This window comes from Dermochelys coriacea, chromosome 2, assembly GCF_009764565.3.
Source record: "Dermochelys coriacea isolate rDerCor1 chromosome 2, rDerCor1.pri.v4, whole genome shotgun sequence".
Lineage (NCBI taxonomy): Eukaryota > Metazoa > Chordata > Testudines > Dermochelyidae > Dermochelys > Dermochelys coriacea.
In genome coordinates, this window is record NC_050069.1 from 224,505,235 (window position 1) to 224,527,595 (window position 22,361).

Below are 22,361 nucleotides of genomic sequence, written 5' to 3' on the forward strand. Positions count from 1 at the left end.
TTAACCAGTTCTCAGTCCATGAAAGGATCTTCTCTCTTATCCCATGACAACTTAATTTACATAAGAGTCTTTGGTGAGGGACCTTGTCAAAGGCTTTCTGGAAATCTAAGTACACTCTGTCCACTGGATCCCCCTTGTCCACATGTTTGTTGACCCCTTCAAAAAACCCTAATAGATTTGGAAGACATGATTTCCCTCTACAGAAACCATGTTGACTTTTGCAATTTTATTCTTTACTATTGTTTCAACTAATTTGCCCAGTACAGACGTTAGACTTACTGGTCTGTAATTGCTGGGATCACCACTACAGCCCTTTTTAAAATATTGGTGTTACATTAGCTATCTTCCAGTCATTGGGTACAGAAGCTAATTTAAAGGACAGGTTATAAATCATACTTAATAGTTCCACAATTTCACATTTGAGTTCTTTCAGAAGGAGTTGTAGACCAAGCTGGATGAGCAAGCATCTTAGAGAGGTGATTAAGAAGAAGCAGAAAGCATACAGGGAGTGGAAGATGGGAGGGATCAGCAAGGAAAGCTACCTAATTGAGGTCAGAACATGTAGGGATCAAGTGAGACAGGCTAAAAGTCGAGTAGAGTTGGACCTTGCAAAGGGAATTAAAACCAATAGTAAAAGGTTCTATAGCCATATAAATAAGAAGAAAACTAAGAAGGAAGAAGTGGGGCCGCTTAACACTGAGGATGGAGTGGAGGTTAAAGATAATCTAGGCATGGCCCAATATCAAAACAAATACTTTGCCTCAGTCTTTAATAAGGCTAAAGAGGATCTTGGGGATAATGGTAGCATGACAAATGGGAAGGAGGATATAGAGGTAGATATTACCATATCAGAGGTAGAAGCGAAACTGAAACAGCTTAATGGGACTAAATCGGGGGGCCCAGATAATCTTCATCCAAGAATATTAAAGGAATTGGCACCTGAAATTGCAAGCCCATTAGCAAGAATTTTTAATGCATCTGTAAACTCAGGAATAGTACCGAATGATTGGAGAATTGCTAATATAGTTCCTATTTTTAAGAAAGGAAAAAAAAGTGATCCGGGTAACTACAGGCCAGTTAGTTTGACATCTGTAGTATGCAAGGTCCTGGAAAAAATTTTGAAGGAGAAATTAGTTAAGGACATTGAAGTCAATGGTAAATGGGACAAAATACAACATGGTTTTACAAAAGGTAGATCGTGCCAAACCAACCTGATCTCCTTCTTTGAGAAAGTAACAGATTTTTTAGACAAAGGAAATGCAGTGGATCTAATTTACCTAGATTTCAGTAAGGCATTTGATACGATGCCACATGGGGAATTATTAGTTAAATTGGAAAAGATGGGGATCAATATGAAAATTAAAAGGTGGATAAGGAATTGGTTAAAGGGGAGACTACAATGGGTCCTACTGAAAGGTGAACTGTCAGGCTGGAGGGAAGTTACCAGTGGAGTTTCTCAAGGATCTGTTTTGGGACCAATCTTATTTAATCTTTTTATTACTGACCTCAGCACAAAAAGTGGGAGTGTGCTAATAAAGTTTGCAGATGATACAAAGCTGGGAGGTATTGCCAATTCGGAGAAGGATCGGGATATTATACAGGAGGATCTGGATGACCTTGTAAACTGGAGTAATAGTAATAGGATGAAATTTAATAGTGAGAAGTGTAAGGTTATGCATTTAGGGATTAATAACAAGAATTTTAGTTATAAGTTGGGGACGCATCAATTAAAAGTAACGGAAGAGGAGAAGGACCTTGGAGTATTGGTTGATCATAGGATGACTATGAGCTGCCAATGTGATATGGCTGTGAAAAAAGCTAATGCGGTTTTGGGATGCATCAGCAGAGGCATTTCCAGTAGGGATAAGGAGGTTTTAGTACCGTTATACAAGGCACTGGTGAGACCTTACCTGGAACACTGTGTGCAGTTCTGCTCTCCCATGTTTAGGAAGGATGAATTCAAACTGGAACAGGTACAGAGAAGGGTTACTAGGATGATCTGAGGAATGGAAAACTTGTCTTATGAAAGGAGACTCAAGGAGCTTGGCTTGTTTAACCTAACTAAAAGAAGGTTGAGGGGAGATATGATTGCTCTCTATAAATATATCAGCGGGATAAATACCGGAGAGGGAGAGGAATTATTTAAGCTCAGTACCAATGTGGACACAAGAACAAGTGGATATAAACTGGCCACCAGGAAGTTTAGACTTGAAATCAGACGAAGGTTCCTAACCATCAGAGGAGTGAAGTTTTGCAATAGCCTTCCAAGGGAAGCAATGGGGGCAAAAGATCTATCTGGCTTTAAGATTAAACTCGATAAATTTATGGAGGAGATGATATGATGGGATAACATGATTTTGGTAATTAAATATTCATGGTAAATAGGCCTAATGGCCTGTGATGGGATGTTAGATGGGGTGGGATCTGAGTTACCCAGGAAAGAATTTTCTGTAGTATCTGGCTGGTGAATCTTGCCTATATGCTCAGGGTTTAGCTGATCGCCATATTTGGGGTCGGGAAGGAATTTTCCTCCCTGGCAGATTGGAAGAGGCCCTGGAGGTTTTTCGCCTTCCTCTGTAGCATGGGGCATGGGTCACTTGCTGGAGGATTCTCTGCTCCTTGAAGTCTTTATACCACGATTTGAGGACTTCAATAGCTCAGACATAGGTGAGAGGTTTTTCGCAGGAATGGATGGGTGAAATTCTGTGGCCTGCGTTGTGCAGGAGGTCAGACTAGATGATCATAATGATCCCTTCTGACCTTAGTATCTATGAATCGTCACTATCACTGACCTGGTCAAGTGGTCGATAATAGATCCCTACTGTTATATTCTTATAGCATGGAATTACTATCCATAGAGATTCTATGGAACATGTGGACTCATTTAAGATTTTTACTTCATTTGATTCTACGTTTTCTTTCACATATAATGCCCCCCCCCCGCACAACCTGTTCTGTCCTTCCGATATATTTTGTAGCCCAGAATGATTGTGTCCCATTGATTGTCCTCACTCCACCAGGTTTCTGTGATGCCTATTATATCAATATCCTCCTTTAACATGAGGCTGTCTCATTCACCCATCCTTCCTGTATAGGCTCCCCCTATCCCAAAAGTTTCCCCAGTTCCTAACAAATCTAAACCCCTCCTCCCTCCCATCATCTCATCCACACATTGAGACTCTGAAACTCTGTCTGCCTACCTGGCCTTGCGTGTGGAACTGGAAGCATTTCTGAGAATGCCACCATAGAGGTCCTGGATTTCAGTGTCTTTCCTAGCAGCCTAAATTTGGCCTCCAGGACATCTCTCCTACTCTTCTGTATGTCATTGGTACCTACATGTACCACAGGTTTCAGAGTAGCAGCCGTGTTAGTCTGTATTCTCAAAAAGAAAAGGAGTACTTGTGGCACCTTAGAGACTAACAAATTTATTAGAGCATAAGCTTTCGTGAGCTACAGCTCACTTCATCGGATGCATTTGGTGGAAAAAACAGAGTAGAGATTTATATACACACACACAGAGAACATGAAACAATGGGTTTATCATACACACTGTAAGGAGAGTGATCACTTAAGATAAGCCATCACCAACAGCAGGGGGGGGAAGGAGGAAAACCTTTCATGGTGACAAGCAGGTAGGCTAATTCCAGCAGTTAACAAGAATATCAGAGGAACAGTGGGGGGTGGGGTGGGAGGGAGAAATACCATGGGGAAATAGTTTTACTTTGTGTAATGACTCATCCATTCCCAGTCTCTATTCAAGCCTAAGTTAATTGTATCCAGTTTGCAAATTAATTCCAATTCAGCAGTCTCTCGTTGGAGTCTGTTTTTGAAGCTTTTTTGTTGAAGTATAGCCACTCTTAGGTCTGTGATCGAGTGACCAGAGAGATTGAAGTGTTCTCCAACTGGTTTTTGAATGTTATAATTCTTGACGTCTGATTTGTGTCCATTCATTCTTTTACGTAGAGACTGTCCAGTTTGGCCAATGTACATGGCAGAGGGGCATTGCTGGCACATGATGGCATATATCACATTGGTAGTTGGCCAAACTGGACAGTCTCTACGTAAAAGAATGAATGGACACAAATCAGACGTCAAGAATTATAACATTCAAAAACCAGTTGGAGAACACTTCAATCTCTCTGGTCACTCGATCACAGACCTAAGAGTGGCTATACTTCAACAAAAAAGCTTCAAAAACAGACTCCAACGAGAGACTGCTGAATTGGAATTAATTTGCAAACTGGATACAATTAACTTAGGCTTGAATAGAGACTGGGAATGGATGAGTCATTACACAAAGTAAAACTATTTCCCCATGGTATTTCTCCCTCCCACCCCACCCCCCACTGTTCCTCTGATATTCTTGTTAACTGCTGGAATTAGCCTACCTGCTTGTCACCATGAAAGGTTTTCCTCCTTCCCCCCCCTGCTGTTGGTGATGGCTTATCTTAAGTGATCACTCTCCTTACAGTGTGTATGATAAACCCATTGTTTCATGTTCTCTGTGTGTGTGTATATAAATCTCTACTCTGTTTTTTCCACCAAATGCATCCGATGAAGTGAGCTGTAGCTCACGAAAGCTTATGCTCTAATAAATTTGTTAGTCTCTAAGGTGCCACAAGTACTCCTTTTCTACATGTACCACGACCACCGGCTCCTCCCCAGCACTACACATAAGTCTATCTAGATGCTTCAAGAGATCCCCAACCTTCGCACCAGGCAGGCAAGTCACCATACTGTTCTCCTGGTCATCACAAACCCAGCTATCTATCCCATTACTAACACCTGCCTTTTCCTAATGACTGGAGTTCCCTCCCACAGAGAGGTAACCTCAGTGCAAGAGGATACCCCAACATTACCTGAAAGGAGGGTCCCGACTATGGGAAGGATTCCTTCTGCGCCCGTTGACTGCTCTCCTTCCCTGAGCATTTGATCCCCCTTAACAGCGCAGGGGCTGTCTGACCAGAGGTGGGACAAATCTACAGTGTCCCGGAAAGCCTCATCAACATACCTCTCTGCATCCCTTAGCTCCTCCAGTTCCCAACCCTGGCCTCCAAAGCCCATACGCGGTCTCTGAGGGCCAGGAGCTCCTTGCACCAAATGCACACATACGCCACCTGCCCACAGGGCATGCTACACTGAGTGCCACCTGAACATTCAGGAGCCACTGTGGCGCTAACACAATCCCCAAATTGCAAACTTGAGCAATAAACAGAGGGAACAGCCGCTCAACCAACAGTCTTGATTTAATTTACCGTTTTATCTGATTGCTTATCCAAACCTCCGAGTATTATCAGTCTTCTGTGATTTGTTCCTAAGCCAGCTAGCTCTCATCCATCAGCACTTGCATTCTAATAACTATACTAATCAGCATGAATTACCAGACCAGGATAACCTGCTTTTATTTTCAGCTGCCTACCCCATGTCACCAGCCTTGTCATTCTTACATATTTCTGCTACCTAAGAAAGAGAACTGTTACTACAAATTTTCCATTACATATCTTTCCTCACTTGCTCTATTTTTAACAGGTCCACTAAACTCTCATAACCGGAACTTCAGCAGTGATGTGAAGTCTGTTTTCTCATCCACCCTGACACTCTTATCAAACACTAGAGAGACTATATTTATTTTAACCTTTGTATGGACTGAGTAGTGAGCTCCTGTGAGGCTGCAACTATTAAGTGGAGTGGAATGATTGTTGAATGGATTCTGACACTAATCAAGTTCTCTGTATTTTATTGAGATGTTTACTCACCTGCCCCTTTCTTTTTGATTAATCTCAAAAGATCTGAGCAATGTGGAGTTCTGTATCTCTCCCAGTAGCTAAGAGACTTGAAGGTAGCAAGTATCCTATTTCAGATGTGTACAGAAGTGAAAGGAATATCTAATTATTGTTTGTGGCACCTTAGAGACTAACAAATTTATTAGAGCATCCGATGAAGTGAGCTGTAGCTCACGAAAGCTTATGCTCTAATACATTTGTTAGTCTCTAAGGTGCCACAAGTACTCCTTTTCTTTTTGCGAATACAATACTAACACGGCTGCTACTCTGAAACCTAATTATTGTTATTACAGGAGGTGACCTTGGACTTCTTTTAACTCTGCAGCCTACTTGCTATTCTAAAAAGCAGAATACAAAGTAGATTGTATGTCATTTGCCCCGAACAACACATGCATGACAAAATCAGAGTTGCCCATCACATCACGCTTAAATGTTAGATTAATTAGCACAAATACTAACAGTTGACCTGGGAGTGAAGGTGGTGCGGAGTGCATTCTATGGGTAGGTTGCCTTTCATAAACTTTCATCTGCTCTTTCAAAGCAAAGCCCTTACAGAAAGTGGGGCCTTTAATGACTCTGAACTATTCTATGATTCTGCAAATACAAAAACAACACACTTAAAAATGTTAAGTTGAGGCATAAATGTCAAGAATCGGATAAATTACAACAAACCTGATTTTCGTTGATGAGCTATTTAAGCTAATGGACAATGGTCTAGATAATACGTAGTCCTGCCTGATGAGTGCAAGGGACTGGACTAAATGACCAGGATTAGGGCTTTCAAGGTCCCTTCCAGTCCTATGATTCTATGATGTTTTGGGAGTCATGCTAAGAAGAGCTAAATGCTAGCCTGCTAAAACTTATAAGCACAAGAAATGTTAAGCAAGGAATATTATTTTTAGCAATGTCCTAAGATGCAGGAACGGGTGCTTAAGTTAGCAAAATTTGATGGACTTTCCAAAAAGATCTAAGTAAATAACAGATGTCTGAAATGTATCTGTCTGAGTAAACAAGGAAATAATAGAACCACACTGTAAAAAGAGGAGGGGCCTATAAGAATGTCAATTTGTATACCATTTTCAGAACCAAGACTGGGAACATCTTGTCATCACTGCGGGGCTGGTTCTCCAGATTTTGGTAATCACGATGCCTATATCTGTTAGGCACTGTTCTGATCTCTAACTTTCTAATACATTCAATCACTCTAACTTAGCCAAGTTCTCTCTAATTGTTTGATCATTTCAAACCATATTACATTTTGGTTATTGATTAATTATTGATGATCAATTCTTGATAATTGATTATTGGAACCCTGGTCTTCATGGGTGAGTGCTTTAACCACTGGGCTAAAGGTTATAAGGTTGGGGCACCCATCAGTGTTTTATGCGAAGACCTATTAGGCAGCTTCTGAGTGCAGCCACTGGATTGGGCACAACAGGCAAGATATGGGGGCGGGGGACTGCCTAGTATGAGAATCCCACTGGGAATTAGGCATGAGCTAGCCACCTAGGCTTCAAGATTGAGGTGGCTTTGTGCATGCCCATTGACAGCTTTTTAGGTGCCATGGAAACTTTAACACAGATATCTGAGTGCCTAGGAACTTCAGGCACCTACAAGGTTAGGTGGTAGCTGAGTGGGGGTTTTGAGACCTAAATTTTGGATTTAGATGCCTACATGGAACTAGAACCTAGTGGGATGTTCAAAAGTGTTTAGACACCTATGGGAGTTAGGCACCTAGGTGCCTTTTGAAAACCTGCACCTGTAGGAACCTAAATACCTTTACACATATGTCCCTTAGAAACTTAATTCTGATTCTACTTTCAGTGAGACTTTGGGTAAGTTCCTAAGTCATTTTTGGAAATGAGACTTAGGATCCTACATCATGTAGGTACTTTTGAAAATTGTACCCTTTTAAAACGTTACATACTATGTCCCTGAACTACACAGAATGTAGTGTACCTCTGATCTGTGTTCATTTTGTTTTTTTAAATTTAAATTTTAAAAAAGTATATTAAAACATCCATCTTAGTCTGAGCTCCTGTGTGCCATATTTCTGACTGGAACATGTTTTAATGGGTGAGTCATAAACTTCTGAAAATAGGTACTGATGTGTTCTGATAGCCAGTTTTTTAGAGTCACCAAGCTTAGCACAACATTACTTTGGAAAAGTCCTTTACTGCTTATTTGTCCAAAATATGGATACTTGGAATTTAAGGATACTTTCCTAGAATAATAATCTAATAACCAGAAAAAACTATGAAGCAGCTCAGTAGTTGAAACCCAACACACTCCCTTTTAATGCTAAATAAGAATGTCTGAGAAAATATTTTATTGTCTTCAAACTGAATGCCGATGATAAATCACATACAGCTACTGGAGCAGTCAGTACAACTATGCAATAGAGCAGATCGTCAGCTAGTATATATCAGGAGAGCTCTACTGAAGTCAATGGAACTGTACTGACTGACTCCCAAATGAGGATCTAATATGTTTATTTCTCTTTAAAACTGAGGCAAATTTGGCACCTTTTGACTTAATCTGGCCCACATAGATGGCTTAATATAAAAATAATAACCTTGTCTGGCTCATTGTCACAGAGCGGTTTCTCTGAAATTGTTTGAACATAAATTGTATGCACACCCAGACTGATCACAAATAAACAGGGAATTAGAATGAGAGGTTTTATTCTGTGTAGTCAGCACTTGCTCTAATACTCTAAGAGCTAGATTATTGAAAGCTGGCCCAGGGGGGTAGAAACACCAGATCGCCAGGTCAGCCTGACCCCCTGAACACTGCAGGGAATGGCTCTGAGGGAGGGAAGGCAGGAAATCAATGAGACTTTCTTCAGCTGTGTCCAAAGCTGTGACCGAAATTTGCCCCATTCATCCAAACTAATGAGAAGGTATGAAAAATCTGTCTAGTTTCAAACAGTGGTTCATGTTATGTGATATTTTACAGTGTTATGCTATTTGTATGTAGTCCTCATGGATTTTGATAATATAGTAATAATAATTAATGCTTAGTTCTTGAATAGTGATTTTTATTCAGAGGTGATCAAGTGATATGGAAAGTCTTATCTGAGAAGTGTCAAGTATATATAAGCAAGTGCCCTTGTGTTAACAGAGGAACAGATAAAATGTAACTTGCAGTATAATGCAATATCTTATGTCTGAGTCTTGCAAGACGATCCACATGAGCGGACCCCCATGAAATCTCTGAATGGAGCTCGGCTATGGATCTTCTGGACTGGGCCTGTAGACCTTGAGAGCATCACAAAATCCAGCCTCTGGCTTGTCTTGCTAACATTTAATTGGACAGATATGTGTAAGAGAAAATATGACTTACCCATGTAGGAATGTTCCGGTCAGTTTCTGTATCCCCTGCATTATTTCTGTTATGTATTGTAGCTGGAAATGTCTCCAACAAATGTGTGGGTTGTAAATAGCAGAATATTTGTTTATTATTATTAATAATAATAATGATGAAAATAATATTGCTGTAATTATTTTTATTGTGGTGTCACCTAGAAGCCAGGGCCCAATTGTGCTAGGCTCTTTACAGACTCATAACAAGGAGACAGTCCCTTCCCCCAAAAGCTTATGCTCTAAGGGCAGGTCTACACTTAAAATGCTGCAGCAGCACAGCTGCACCAGTGAAGTTGTGCCACTGAAGTAGTGTTTCAGTAAAGATGTTACTATGCAAAGGGTAGAGCTCCTCCCATCAGTGTAATTAATTCACCTCCACAAGAGGCGGTAGCTGTGTTGACAGGAGATCATCTCCCATCGGCACGGTGCTGTGTACACCAGGAGTTAGGTTGGTATAACTGTGTCGCTCAGGGGTGTGGATTTTTCACACCCTGAGCGGCATAGTGATACCGATGTCACTTGAGAGTAACATATGACGGAGCCACATTAAATTACTTTTTTAAATTAATTATGCAAGTCAAAGTTATCAGGCATGTAAATGGTGGAAGAGTTGTTCCTTTAACTTTTTGCAGTTTCAATATAATTGTTACAGTAACATAAGCACTTTACAGAGACCTAGTTTGGAGCAGGCGTGGTTTTTCATAGCTCAGACAAATCTGTGCTGATACAGTGCTTCTATATTTGTCAGCATTTTTTAATAACCTGGCAAATGACTTGGTAACTGTGCCTGCCGGTTATAATGTAAATTCTTCTTCAGCATTTGTTTTTTTTCTTTCACGTTAATAGAACTGATAAGGACTAAGAAAAACACTGCTTGTGACTGTAGCTGTTCCACACAAATTCCATGACACCACTTCTACAAATGAAAGATGCTGTACTGTTTTGTTCATCGTAAGCAAAAACTGATTTGCTCCATGTTTTCAATAATGTTAAATAAACATGATCCATCTTGATCGATTGCCAGGTTTAAACCATTCAAGCCAACCTTTTTGAATTTATTCTCAAATTAATGAGATGTGATCCAAGCGTAATCAAACTCATCCCTCATGCCTAGCCTGATAGTTTCCTTAAATCTATTGCATATCTAGTGACTAAGTGCCTCAAAGAAGCCATAAATTGAAATGGGTGTGTGGGGATTAGCTTGTCAGGTAGGTACAGAATTGAATTTAGAAAGCTACAAACTTTGTAATTGTTTGGGATAGGGGAAATAAATATAAAGAAAATGAAGCTTGGGAAGTGTTGCATCATGGGAAATAAATACAGTTAGTATCCATGAAACTTGCACTGTGCTTATGTGTGCGTTAGATCTTTCATGTGAAGAGAAAATTATGACAATGACTGATTTTGGTCAAATTACCCTACAAGTGTGGATATATACCTGGTGGAAAAATGCAACTGCAGCTGCCATTCACAATGCAATGAACTCCAGGTTCATTACTATTTCAGATGGGAAATACAAAATTGTTGATTTGGCAGTGGCTGGCCAGAAAGCATCGGGCAGCATCTACCAATCATTTCCTCCTCTCCCAAACCCCAGCCATTGCCAATCGACTCTACAGCACCATTATCAGAGTCAGCACTACCAAGTGGAGTGGCCTTACGCAGTCTGGCGTTTAACGTGGGACAGGGCACCTGCACATGACCATTCAGTACTCACACAGCAGACACTGTGGCCGTAGGTGGCACTCTCAAACAATTATCATGATTCGTAATAGCTGCTAGATGCAACGTGTGTCTGAAGGTGCCAAGCTGGTGCCCTCCAACACTTAAGGGAGTGCTGGCCAGATGTAAGATATGCTCATCTTGATCCACTCTGTCTGCAAGATAGTGATGAGTTCACCATGGAAGTCCACTGACATTTTAGACCTTGGCATAGTTACTTTATGTCAGGTAAAATGCCAACAAGATTCAACAGCAATCTTTATAAAGCTCTGTGTGCCTGTCAGCCAAGGCAATGCTTAAGAGGATGAGCAATCAATAAGAAGTGAATGGAGAAAGGTTGGCCCTCAGCTGACAGGCTGTATTCAGCACATGCCAAGGGCTGAGGCATGGCACATATTGACCCAGACTTGTGAAAAACAATGTGAGACACAATTAAGCACCACCATGAGCACATTTGCCAATATAAAAAACAGGATTTATTTTTTTCCTACAAGACATTTGTATTACATCCTACTCCTCTGTCTGCATGCTTTGTCAAAGCTACTCATCCGCACCGTGGAAAATGATGAACTGCCTAGTCTGCCTGTGTATAGAGTGGAAAAAGAAATGATAAAAAATAAAGTCAGCCTTGCAAGTTAATTCTGTCAGCTCTGCATTTTCCTGAACCTTGAAATTCACACCCAGATATTGAAACACAAGTAAATGTGTGTTCTTTATATCACGCAAAGACAGTTTCAAGGAGTGATAAAACAAGCCTTTTTAGCAAGGAAGAGCAGGCTGAGTCCTCCAGAAAGAGATAATATGTACAGTACTCTGCTTGTGTGTCAGAAAATAATGTCTCCTTTGTCACTAAAGAGGCAGATAAAGTCTAAACCTGCCTCACAGCCCAAGTAATCAGGCTGTGCCCTGGGGAGCTCGACAGAAGTCAATGGGAAGGAATCTGCTGCTTCAGCCCCAGAATGGCAGCTGTCACTCAACAGTCACTATTGCAGCTTTGGTGTTCTGAGGCTCCTGTACTTCACTGCCACAAGCCAGTGAATTCAGGCAGACACCGCAGCAACAGCCTAGCCCATCACGTCCTCAAAACCTCCTTGCATGTTGGGATGCAAGGAGCCCCTCTGTATACAAACAGAATTCTCCTCGGACTCTGTGGCAATAAGATTTGGTTTATAGAGAACTGGAAATCTTGAACTGTAAAGGCAACTGGCCTTGTTCTGCTCAATCCTCTCAGCTTGACTGTGCTTTATTGACACTAATCCATTTAGGGAGAGATACAGAGTTGTTCCACACCATTGGAGCTTTGGCAGGTAGGCAGAAAATGATAGACAACTGGACTTCCCTTCACAACCTGTGAGCCATGTCCATGGCCCCATTTCAGGTTTCTAGTAGCAATGGCTTCATGCAGGGCTTGTGCTCAAGCGAGTGCAAGGATTGCGTTACACTTAACCTCTCCTAGAGGTCACCAAGGTGAGAGAATCCTCACACCTTCTTCCTTTTTGGAAAAATGTCACAGGAGCTGGGCACAGTCTGGCCCTTTGTAACACCTCTCCTCCTTTTTCCCCCTTGTTTTTTGCTTCCGTAAGAGCAGTGGAAAGTACTGTAACACTGTATATACCTTTAGAGGCCCTCATCAGCATTCATGGCACATTAACCAGGAGAAACTCCCACTGACTCCAATAGCAGTTCGTCCTCAGTAGGCAGTGAATAAGAGCTTTAGGTGTGGTCTACACTAGCAAATTAGGTCAGTTTAACTACATCAGCAAGGGGTATGAAAAATCCACACCTCTGAATGGCATTGTTAAGCCAACCTACGTCCCCATATAGATAGCGCTAGGTTGATGGAAGAATTATTCTGTCAACCTAGCTACTGCCTCTCAGGGAGGTGGAAGATCTATGCTGACAGGAAAACCCTTCCTCTCAGAGTAAGTAGTGTCTACACTGAAGCACTACAGTTGTGCTGCTCTAGCATTCTAAGTGTAGACACACCTGTAAATATGGTGCATCCCTTGTATACATCTTTGTGGATTATTAGTATAAAATCAAACAGGAGAGCTGTTTATAGCTAGTAATGATTTGAATAAATGTAAATTAAAACAGCTAAATTAGACATTTGGCCAGACTCAGTTGTTTAACTTTTCTGCACAGAACTTGTCTGGGCTTTTTAGAAAAAGTTGTTTACTTCAATTCTAAAACTTATCAGACTGAAAATGTTTTGAAGTATGGTTTTACCAGATCATGCTTTTTTTAATTTTGCTGTTGGCACCTGTTTTTTATCAATTATGCGATACATTGATTCCATTTTTCTGATTTATGAATATGTTATAGCTCTGTCAATGACATTTGCTGAAGAAATCTAGCAAATGCTAGGAAATGTTGTCTTTGAAGCTTGGCACTGATATTTTGTTTGTCTATTTGGATACAGTTTGTAAACCATTGTCTGTCCAGATCTACAATTTACTACTCTCCAATTTGTCTGACAGGTAAGCTGCAAGGTGCTGCAGTTTTTTCACCAGTACATGCTGGGTTGTAACTACTTCTGGATGCTCTGCGAAGGCATATATCTTCATACTCTAATTGTGGTGGCAGTATTTGCTGAAGAGCAGCGTTTGCACTGGTATTACCTCTTGGGCTGGGGTATGTATTTTATAATTCATATCTTATTGGTCGCTTCTTTCCAATGTTTATGGCACTTTTATACACTAGGGACCCGATCCTACTACCACTTGCACACATGACTAGCTTTATTCATGGGTGTGTATTAGAACCTAAGTTTGATCTCTTGAGATCCTAAATTTGAACTGGATTTCATTTATTTGCACAGGACAGTGTGTGCACTCGTTGTAATTAATACACACATGTCTGTGAAAGTTAGTAGTAGTCAGTATCCTTGATGATGGTAGTCTTGGAAGAAATGGCTAAGTGTTGAACATGTAAATTTCTAACCTCCAAAATGTAAGGTAATATGTCTAAGAATCTCAGAGCAATGTACAGATAAGTAAGTAAACATAGTCAGTGCCCTGTAACTGATGTTACAAATCCATGTGCTGCAGAGAACAGATGCAATGACAATGAAAATCACATGCACACAACCTAGGGAGCTGTGTCTAGAATTATGCTCCTTCAGCTCCAAATATGCAGGCCTCTACTGAATGCATCTGATGAAGTGAGCTGTAGCTCACGAAAGCTTATGCTCTAATAAATTTGTTAGTCTCTAAGGTGCCACAAGTACTCCTTTTCTTTTTGCGAATACAGACTAACACGGCTGCTACTCTGAAACCTACTGAGTCTGTAAAAGATGTCTCTTGGCTAGGAGTAATAATAGTGGTAGCGCTCATCCTCCTCAGTTGTTTGGCCATTAACAGACAACACATGCACATACACACAGCCAGTCCCTTACAGTGGGATGCAGATTATTTCATTTTAAAAGTATTTGCTGTAAATCCAGCCTAGGTAAGCGGTGACAGAAAGCCCTTACCATCGATATTTTCTTTAGCTGGCTACAGATAATGAATGTCTGGTCTCATTCCAATTCCCAGTGAACGAGTGCCCAGCCCATATCACAAAACTCACTAACACATCTGGGAAGCAGCTCAGAGGTCTTTGTCTTGCTTCTCATTTATATTCATTTCAGGATTCTTTGCCCATGTCTATCTATTTCAAACCCAAGAGGCAGCCAACAGAATTTATCCTGTCCTGTCCAGCACCCCCTCTGCAAGTTTCATGTCTGTTGAGCTTCTTTTCATTTATGGTAGGAAGAAACCAAACCTCACCAGGAAAAAAAAATTGTGGGCTTAGGTATAAACTAGATGGGACAAATATGAGAACTGACTTGAACCTGCATCTGTTGCTCAATTCCTCCCTGATCACTTCTCAGGCCTCCCAGGACAGGTTAATTTAGTTGGGGTTGGTCCTGCTTTGAGCAGGGGGTTGGACTAGATGATCTCATGAGGTCTCTTCCAAACCTAATCTTCTATGATTCTATGATTCCTTTATAGACAGAGACAGCAAAATGCAATGCTACGCTCCTTTCACTGGGAGGAATCACTTAAGAGTGTGGCAATCTCCTCAGTTCCTGAGCTATATGGGACTCAGTACTCCATGGAACACCACCACTGATCCGAAACCTTAAGAATTAAACAGAACTTAAAAGCTTTCCCAGTTTAAGCCCCAGAGAACATCTCCATCCTGTAAATTCCAGAGTAGATAGAAATTGTCTCTCCTTTTCTTGTGAGATTAGCAACGGTCATGGGAAGGGAGGGATTTTGCATACTCTAGGATTTAAAAATGCATGGAACATTTTGAGCCCTAAACAGGGGGAAGTCTTTTTATCCTTGGACTTACTTCATTACTTACTTCATAATTGTGCAGCGTGTCTATCAGTTGAATAGCTCAACCTGTGCCAGAGCAAGCACATCGGCCTTATGAAGGCTCCACAGTTCAGAAGGTTCAGATTTATTGTGGTGGATCAGGCCCAAATAGGAGAACAGTGAAACAAATACCTTTCTTTTTGTGTCATGTTTAAATGTTTCCTTTCTACACATTAAAACGGAGTACCCACTTAGAAAGTTCAAAAGTTGGCTGGAAATTCTAGGGCATGGCTGCCACTATAAGACATGCCATCATGGCATTGGCCCTTAGTTTACAGAGTAAATTGTTGTGTAAATTCTCATTTCATGGCTAGTGAATGTGACTCAACTGTGTTTCAAAACACTGTATATGTACCGTATATATAACTATAACAATAATCTGATTTCAGCGCTGTCAATTTCAGCACTAGGCGAGCTGGCTTTATTTACCAGACCCACTAAAGCAATAGTAAAACATAGCTTTTAAAGAAAAGAAAATATCTGAGAAAGTTTCCCATGCTTCCCCGTGCTGAGGTAATTAAAATCATTGAATAGGTTCTGTAATATGTTGACCCTTGAGGCAACTGTGTATTTCTAGCATGATTTGTTCGAGCAACATTCCCTTCTGAGATCCCTTTCTTTACCTGATATTATTTCAGTGTTTTAGTAAATTACCCCTAAATCACTGGTCAGGAGAAATAATTTCAAATGCACTCTGTTACACTCTGTTTTGCTGTTTCAAACAGCCTGAACTGCATTTAGTTCAACAGGGGATCATTGGTTAGGGCCATACTGAAACAGTTTCTTTCACAATGTAACTGGAAGTGCACTCAAGCTTAACTCCATTTTGTGCCATAGCAGGAACAGGGCTCGCTTGTAGGGATTTGTCATATTTATCCCTGGCTGGCTACTTTCAGATGCTTCCTAGAGGCTACAATTTGTGATTTTTCACACTTCCCAATATAGGGGACAGCACATAGCTGCACCACTCTGAGGAATGATCAAGAGAGGTGTGCCTGGTGCCTAAGGATGCACCATCTCCCACAGTGCTTCTCAGTCAGCCCAAGGGGTGTATGCTCTGTTTCATCTATAAGTATGGTACAGATTGCCCCTTCTCTTTCTGGTGAACCAGCCCAGCTCCATGCCCAGGTCTGGGGAAAGAGAGAGTTGAATCATGGTCTCATCTCCTTCCGTTCCTCTCTGTGTGTTTTGCTTCCAGGAAGAAGTAAAGACCAAGCAGTCTTTATTCACTGTTTCTGCTTCTGGTTCACCCCTCCAAATTTCGTGGAAATACACAAGGGCAGATCACAATTTGGCCTAAATTTAGAGAGTAACATTGGAAATTAAAGCTAGATAAATATGACCTTGCTGAACTATAATATACTAATGAAAACTTTCCATTGTGACCTAAAGATGTATATTTGAATGTGTAGAGCCAAATTCTCTGTGCATATGCACCTAACAGAATAATAAAACACCACTCTCACCATGTGTAGCACTGCACATATACATTTTTCACGTAAACCCCTGGTTTTAAATTTTGGTATTACTAAAATGGGATCTGGAGCTATGTTCTTCCTGCTTCTTCTTGTGCATTATTGTCATTAAAAAGATTCTGCAACTGGAACATCACTAATATTGTTAGTGATGCATGAAATGGAAAAAGATCCAGTTTGATCTTCATTGACTCTGCAGTCCTAACTGTAGTGAAAAATTATTTTGGCAGCTGAGTAAGTGGATATCTCTTGAAGACCCCTAGGGAGCTGATACAGTGACCAAAATGACATCATATTGACATAGTCACTTTTCTGGCCATGAGCATTCTTTGAAGGTGAACTTAACAAAGCTTTGCTTGCCAAGGCCTGAGTTCAGGTCTCTGTGTTTCTCCTAAAAGCACTGATGAGGTCACTGACACCTAAAGCAAGCAATCCAAAGAGCTACATTTCTCCTACTATAGAAAGGAATGAAACTGTTTTTCAGCTAGTTCACTTTGAAATGTATTAATTTTCTGTCAATTAATTGCAGTTAACTCATGCGATTAACTCAAAAAAATTAATTGCAATTAAAAAAATTAATCCCGATTAATTGCAGTTTTAATTGTACTGTTAAACAATAGAATGCCAATTGACATTTATTAACTATTTTTGGATGTTTTTCTCCAGTTTCAAATATATTGATTTCAATGACAACACAGAATACAAAGTGTACAGTGCCCACTTTATATTACTTTTGATTACAAACATTTGCACTGTAAAAACTGACAAACAAAAGAAATAGTGTTTTTCAATTCACCTCATACAAGTACTGTAGTGCAATCTCTTTATCGTGAAAGTGCAACTTACAAATGTAGATTTTTTTTGTAGTTGCATAACTGCACTAATTAACCAAACAATGTAAAACTTTAGAACCTACAAGTCCACTCAGTCCTACTTCTTGTTCATTCAATCACTAAGAGAAAAAAGTTTGTTTACATTTATGGGAGATAATGCTGCCAGCTTCTTATTTACAATGTCACCGGAGAGTGAGAAATGGCATTCACATGGCACTTTTGTAGCCAGCATTGCAAGGTGTTTATGTGCCAGATATGCGTATGTCTCTTCATGCTTCAGCCACCATTCCAGAGGACATGTGTCCATGCTGATGATGCCTGTTTAAAAAACTGCGTTAATTACATTTGTGACTGGACTCCTTGGAGGAGAATTGTATGTCTCCTGCTCCATGGTTTTACACACATTCTGTCATAAATTCCATGTTATAGCATTCTCGGATGATGACCCAGCAAATGTTGGTCATTTTAAGAACACTTTTACTGCAAATTTGACAAAACGCAAAAAAGGTACCAATGTGAGATTTCTAAAGATAGCTACAGCATGCAACCTAAGGTTTAAGAATCTGAAGTGCCTTCCAAAATCGGAGAGGGACGAAGTGTGGAGCATGCTTTCAGAAGTCTTAAAAGAGCAACACTCCAATGCGGAAACTACAGAACCAAAACCACCAACCTTCTTCTGATGGCATCTGACTCAGATGATGAAAATGAACATGCATCATCAGCATGGACACATGTCACTTGGAATGGTGGGTGAAGCATGAAGGGACATATGAATCTTTATTGCATCTGGCAAGTAAATATCTTGCAATGCTGGCTACAACAGTGCAATCAGAACATCTGTTCTCACTTTCAGGTGTTGTAAGCAAGAAGTGGGCAGCATTATCTCCTGAAAATGTAAACAATGTTTTTCTGAGCCATTGGCTCAACAAGAAGTAGGACTGAGTGGACTTGCAGGCTATACAATTTTACATGTTTTATTTTTGAATGCATTTTTTGTACGTAATTCTACATTTGTAAGTTCAACTTTCATGATAAAGAGATTGCAGTACTTGCATTAGGTGAATTGAAAAATACTATTTTTTTTGGTTTTTTTACAGTGCAAATACTTGTAATCAAAAACAAATATAAAGTGAGCACTGTACACTTTGTATTATGTATTGTAATTGACATCAATATATTCAAAAATGTAGAAAAGAACCAAAAATATATAAATAAATGGCATTCTATTATTGTTTAACAGTGCGATTAATCACAATTAATTTTTTTAATCACGTGATTAATCTCGATTAATTTTTTTAATTGCTTGACAGCCCTAATTAATTTATAAATATAAAGTCTACAAACTTAGGACCCTGTGGTAACCTTCAGTGTGTGGTGGGTGGCAAACAAATAAATTCACATGAAAATATGGCTTTCAGATGTGCAGAAAAAGGAATGGTGACTAGAAGGTGTGCTAGCTTATCACTACAGAGCTGCTGGTGGCCCCAAGGCAGCAACTGGTTACATATCAAAAGGAAGCGGCCAGCTAGAAAGTCAGAGATTTGGCTGGCAGTGCTAGAGCGAGGCGTCACTAAGACATGACACCGTAGCAGTGGCCTTTAGTTTGGTAAATAGCACAGCTGCTGGACTGTGTTGCACCAAAGTTGTTGTAAAGAGACCGCTTCATGCAACAAAAATAAGTCTACTCACAGGACTACGGGTTGTGAAGTTGCTGCTTTATTTAAATTCATTGCAACAGAATGTGTGGAACAGGGAAAGGAACTCCCACTCAGTAAACAGGAAGTAAGGGAGCGTGGCCCCAACCCATAATACTCTGACCTAGTTAAACCCTTGATGACTGGTTCACTACTTCTAAGGTGCTAGCAGTGTGCCAGTGTAACTCAGAGGCAAGCACTGATGGTGATTCAGTCACTAAGCCCCCTAAGAACTAGCACAGATGGGTTCCAATAACCACTCAGACACTTAGCTAAAGAGAGAGAGTATTTTCCCAGGGATGACAAGAAAAGCAAATACCCTCGCTATGGAGGCTTAAACACTTACAACTCAGAGTAAACAATAGCAGATCTTATATGGGCCCCTGGGGCAGTCCAGTAGAGAGTTTGGACTCTTCAGACTTAGGGCCTGGGGTGCCCTCTTCAGCCCAGTCTTCTATTCAAAGCAAATAGGAACTTGAAGGTTTCCAAGCCAGGATCACTTAATGGTATCTCTTTTATTGGGTCCCCTCTGTACTGGGCTTCCTTTCCAGTCTCTGCTGCTTCCTCACAAGTCCCTCACAGACCTGCACCCAGCAGTCACACCTTGAGCTACACAGTTGCTGGTGGTTTCTCCATGCATCCTGCTTCCTTGTTGTTCCTGGCTTGACATGCCATTGCTGTTTTTCCAAGAACCAGGACACATCCTAGGTCAGGGTCTTTCCATGTTTCTGGGCCCCTTCCACACACGTGGTCAAGGGAAGGGGTTGTGCAGAGTTCTTGGAGAAGGTTGTTTCCTGCTTACCAGCTCCATCACAGTTTACAAAGTAAAATGTTGTATAAATTAATGCTATCATTTTAGCAAACCTCCCTTTTCATGGTTCTTAGCCTGTTGGAATGGGAAGTATGCAAGCAGAGGGAAAGGCTTGATGGTGGGGGTGGGAAATTAGTGTGGCATGGATTTCCCAAGATTCAAGGGTTTGGAGGCAGGATTCTCAAAAAAAACCCAAAAAACAAACAAAAAAAACCCGGCTGATTGGAAAACATCAAGCCTGCTCCTTCAGTCTAGGAAGAGAATACAGCATGGCAGGTTTCTACGCCTTCCACCTAGTACGAGTGGTTCCCTCTGCAGGATTGGCATAAAAAAAAATGGGCCCCCTACAGCAGTCTGTAAGTGCAGTATCCTCCCCTTTCATATCAAAAGAGGACTTACGTGAGCAGATATGGGGATAGGAGGAGTCAGGATTTCTATCATATCCTCCTTACTAATGATAGACATGTGGAGTAGGGCCATCTGAATGTAAACTGGGAATCTGCAGGATTAGCAGAGTAAATGCTCCAAGATTTCACCCGCTTGTAAGACTCCTGGCTCCACTCTGTACATTTTCTAGGGCCTGGGCCGCAGCCTCAGTAAAAGCAGCCTGGTTGCTGTACTGTCATTTATTGCTCCATCACCTGGCATGCAGAATAAGTTCCTGCTTCCCTGTTCAGTGGGGATTTACATACCAAGGAACCCTGCTTTAGGGAATACTTCACGTAGAACAGCATCCTCCCTCTCTCTCCTCTCCAGTGTGGCTGGCCATTCCTCCTTTCCCTGCATATATTTCAACATGCCTGGAGTGTCTGACAGCAGCTTTGAGCTGAGATGGTAGCATGACACTTCTCCGTGGCCGCTTTTGACAGAAGTATCACAATTACTCTCCCTCTACATCTCACAACTGAGAGAGCCATATGACTCGAAGTCAGATGGAATTATAATTCTTGTGTCAAAGCTTTGAATTCCCATTTATATGTGATTTTTAAAAAGAAGAAATGTTATTTTTAGTGTCACATGAACTGCATGCCAGAAAATATGAATTTATACCGTTAATCATTGATTTATACCATTAATCATTGTAGGGTTTCCTTTAGTGCCAGCATCTATTCACGCTGTTGCAAGAGCCAAATACTTCAATGACAAGTGAGTATTAGTATTATATTTATTTTAAAGGTACTTAGCACATTTTATAGCTATGTATAAAAATGTATTTGAATTAATGATATATTCTTCCTCCAGTTGCTGGATGAGCGTTGACACTCACTTGCTCTATATTGTTCATGGACCCGTAATGGCAGCTTTATTGGTAAGAATATTTTTTGTTATCCTGTTAATAGTTTAGTTGCTCTTCCCAGAAATGATGCAAAATTGCATTGAATAGAAGATTCTGTATCTTAAATAGGTTGGCCAAGGTTTTCAAAGGTAGCAGGTGATTTTGGATGCCCCACCTGAGACCCCCTTAAAGGGACTTGATTTTCAGAGTGTGGGTGCTCAGCACTTTTTGAAAATCAAGCCCCTTCAAGGTGTCTCAGATTGGGGCAATCTAAAAATAGAGGCATCCAAAATCATTAATTCCTTTTGAAAATCATGGCCAAGCTATTCAAACTACCGTATCTTCTATTCTATGCAGTTAACCTTACCTGTGCTAAATGTGCTGCATTATATGTGGTATACATGAAATAACTATGTTTAAGACTAGCCTGAGACCAAGTCAATAATTCAGCATTGTTTTTCATAAATTCAGAGGCAGAAAGGAACATTGTGATCATCTTGTCTAACCTCCTGCATAACACAGGCCACAGAACTTCCCCAAAATAATTTCTGTTTGAACTAGAGCATAGCTTTTAGAAAAATATCCTGTCTTGATTTTAAAATTACTTTTCCCCAGAGACATGATAGATCTTTACCAGATAGAAAAGTACCAGTAATGGAGAATCCAACACTACCCTGGGTAAATTATTCCAGTGGTGAATTACCCTTTTTTGTTGGATGCTGTATTAAATGGGAACAGAGGTAGGGAGTAAACTGGGAAGAGGCTGGGGGGGATAAGAACCTGAATAGAATGCTTGAGTAGGAGCAGCACAGAGCACGAGACAGCAAATCAAGGAAGTTGCAGCTAGGATTCCCAAGGTTGCCTTTTTTGGTTTTTTTCCCCACTCACTCTGTCTTGCCACCCTAGGCACCTACATGTTCTGCCTATATAGTAAAACCAACCCCGTAACTTCCATTAATGTTCATACGACAGGAGTATATGCATCAGATAACCCACTAGTTCCACTGTCCTATTACTATAAAATACTCAAACTGG

The 22,361-nt window shown here is 40.6% G+C and overlaps 1 protein-coding gene across 1 annotated transcript in view; it reads left to right on the plus strand.

Annotated features, from left to right (window-relative positions):
• Positions 1–22,361, plus strand: part of CALCR (calcitonin receptor) — a 269,917-nt gene that overhangs the window by 213,558 nt on the left and 33,998 nt on the right. Inside the window, exons 8-10 of the mRNA XM_038392848.2 lie at positions 13,351–13,504; positions 21,136–21,196; positions 21,293–21,359. Of these exons, the coding sequence (XP_038248776.1) occupies positions 13,351–13,504; positions 21,136–21,196; positions 21,293–21,359 (282 nt within the window). The remainder of the gene's footprint in view (positions 1–13,350; positions 13,505–21,135; positions 21,197–21,292; positions 21,360–22,361) is intronic.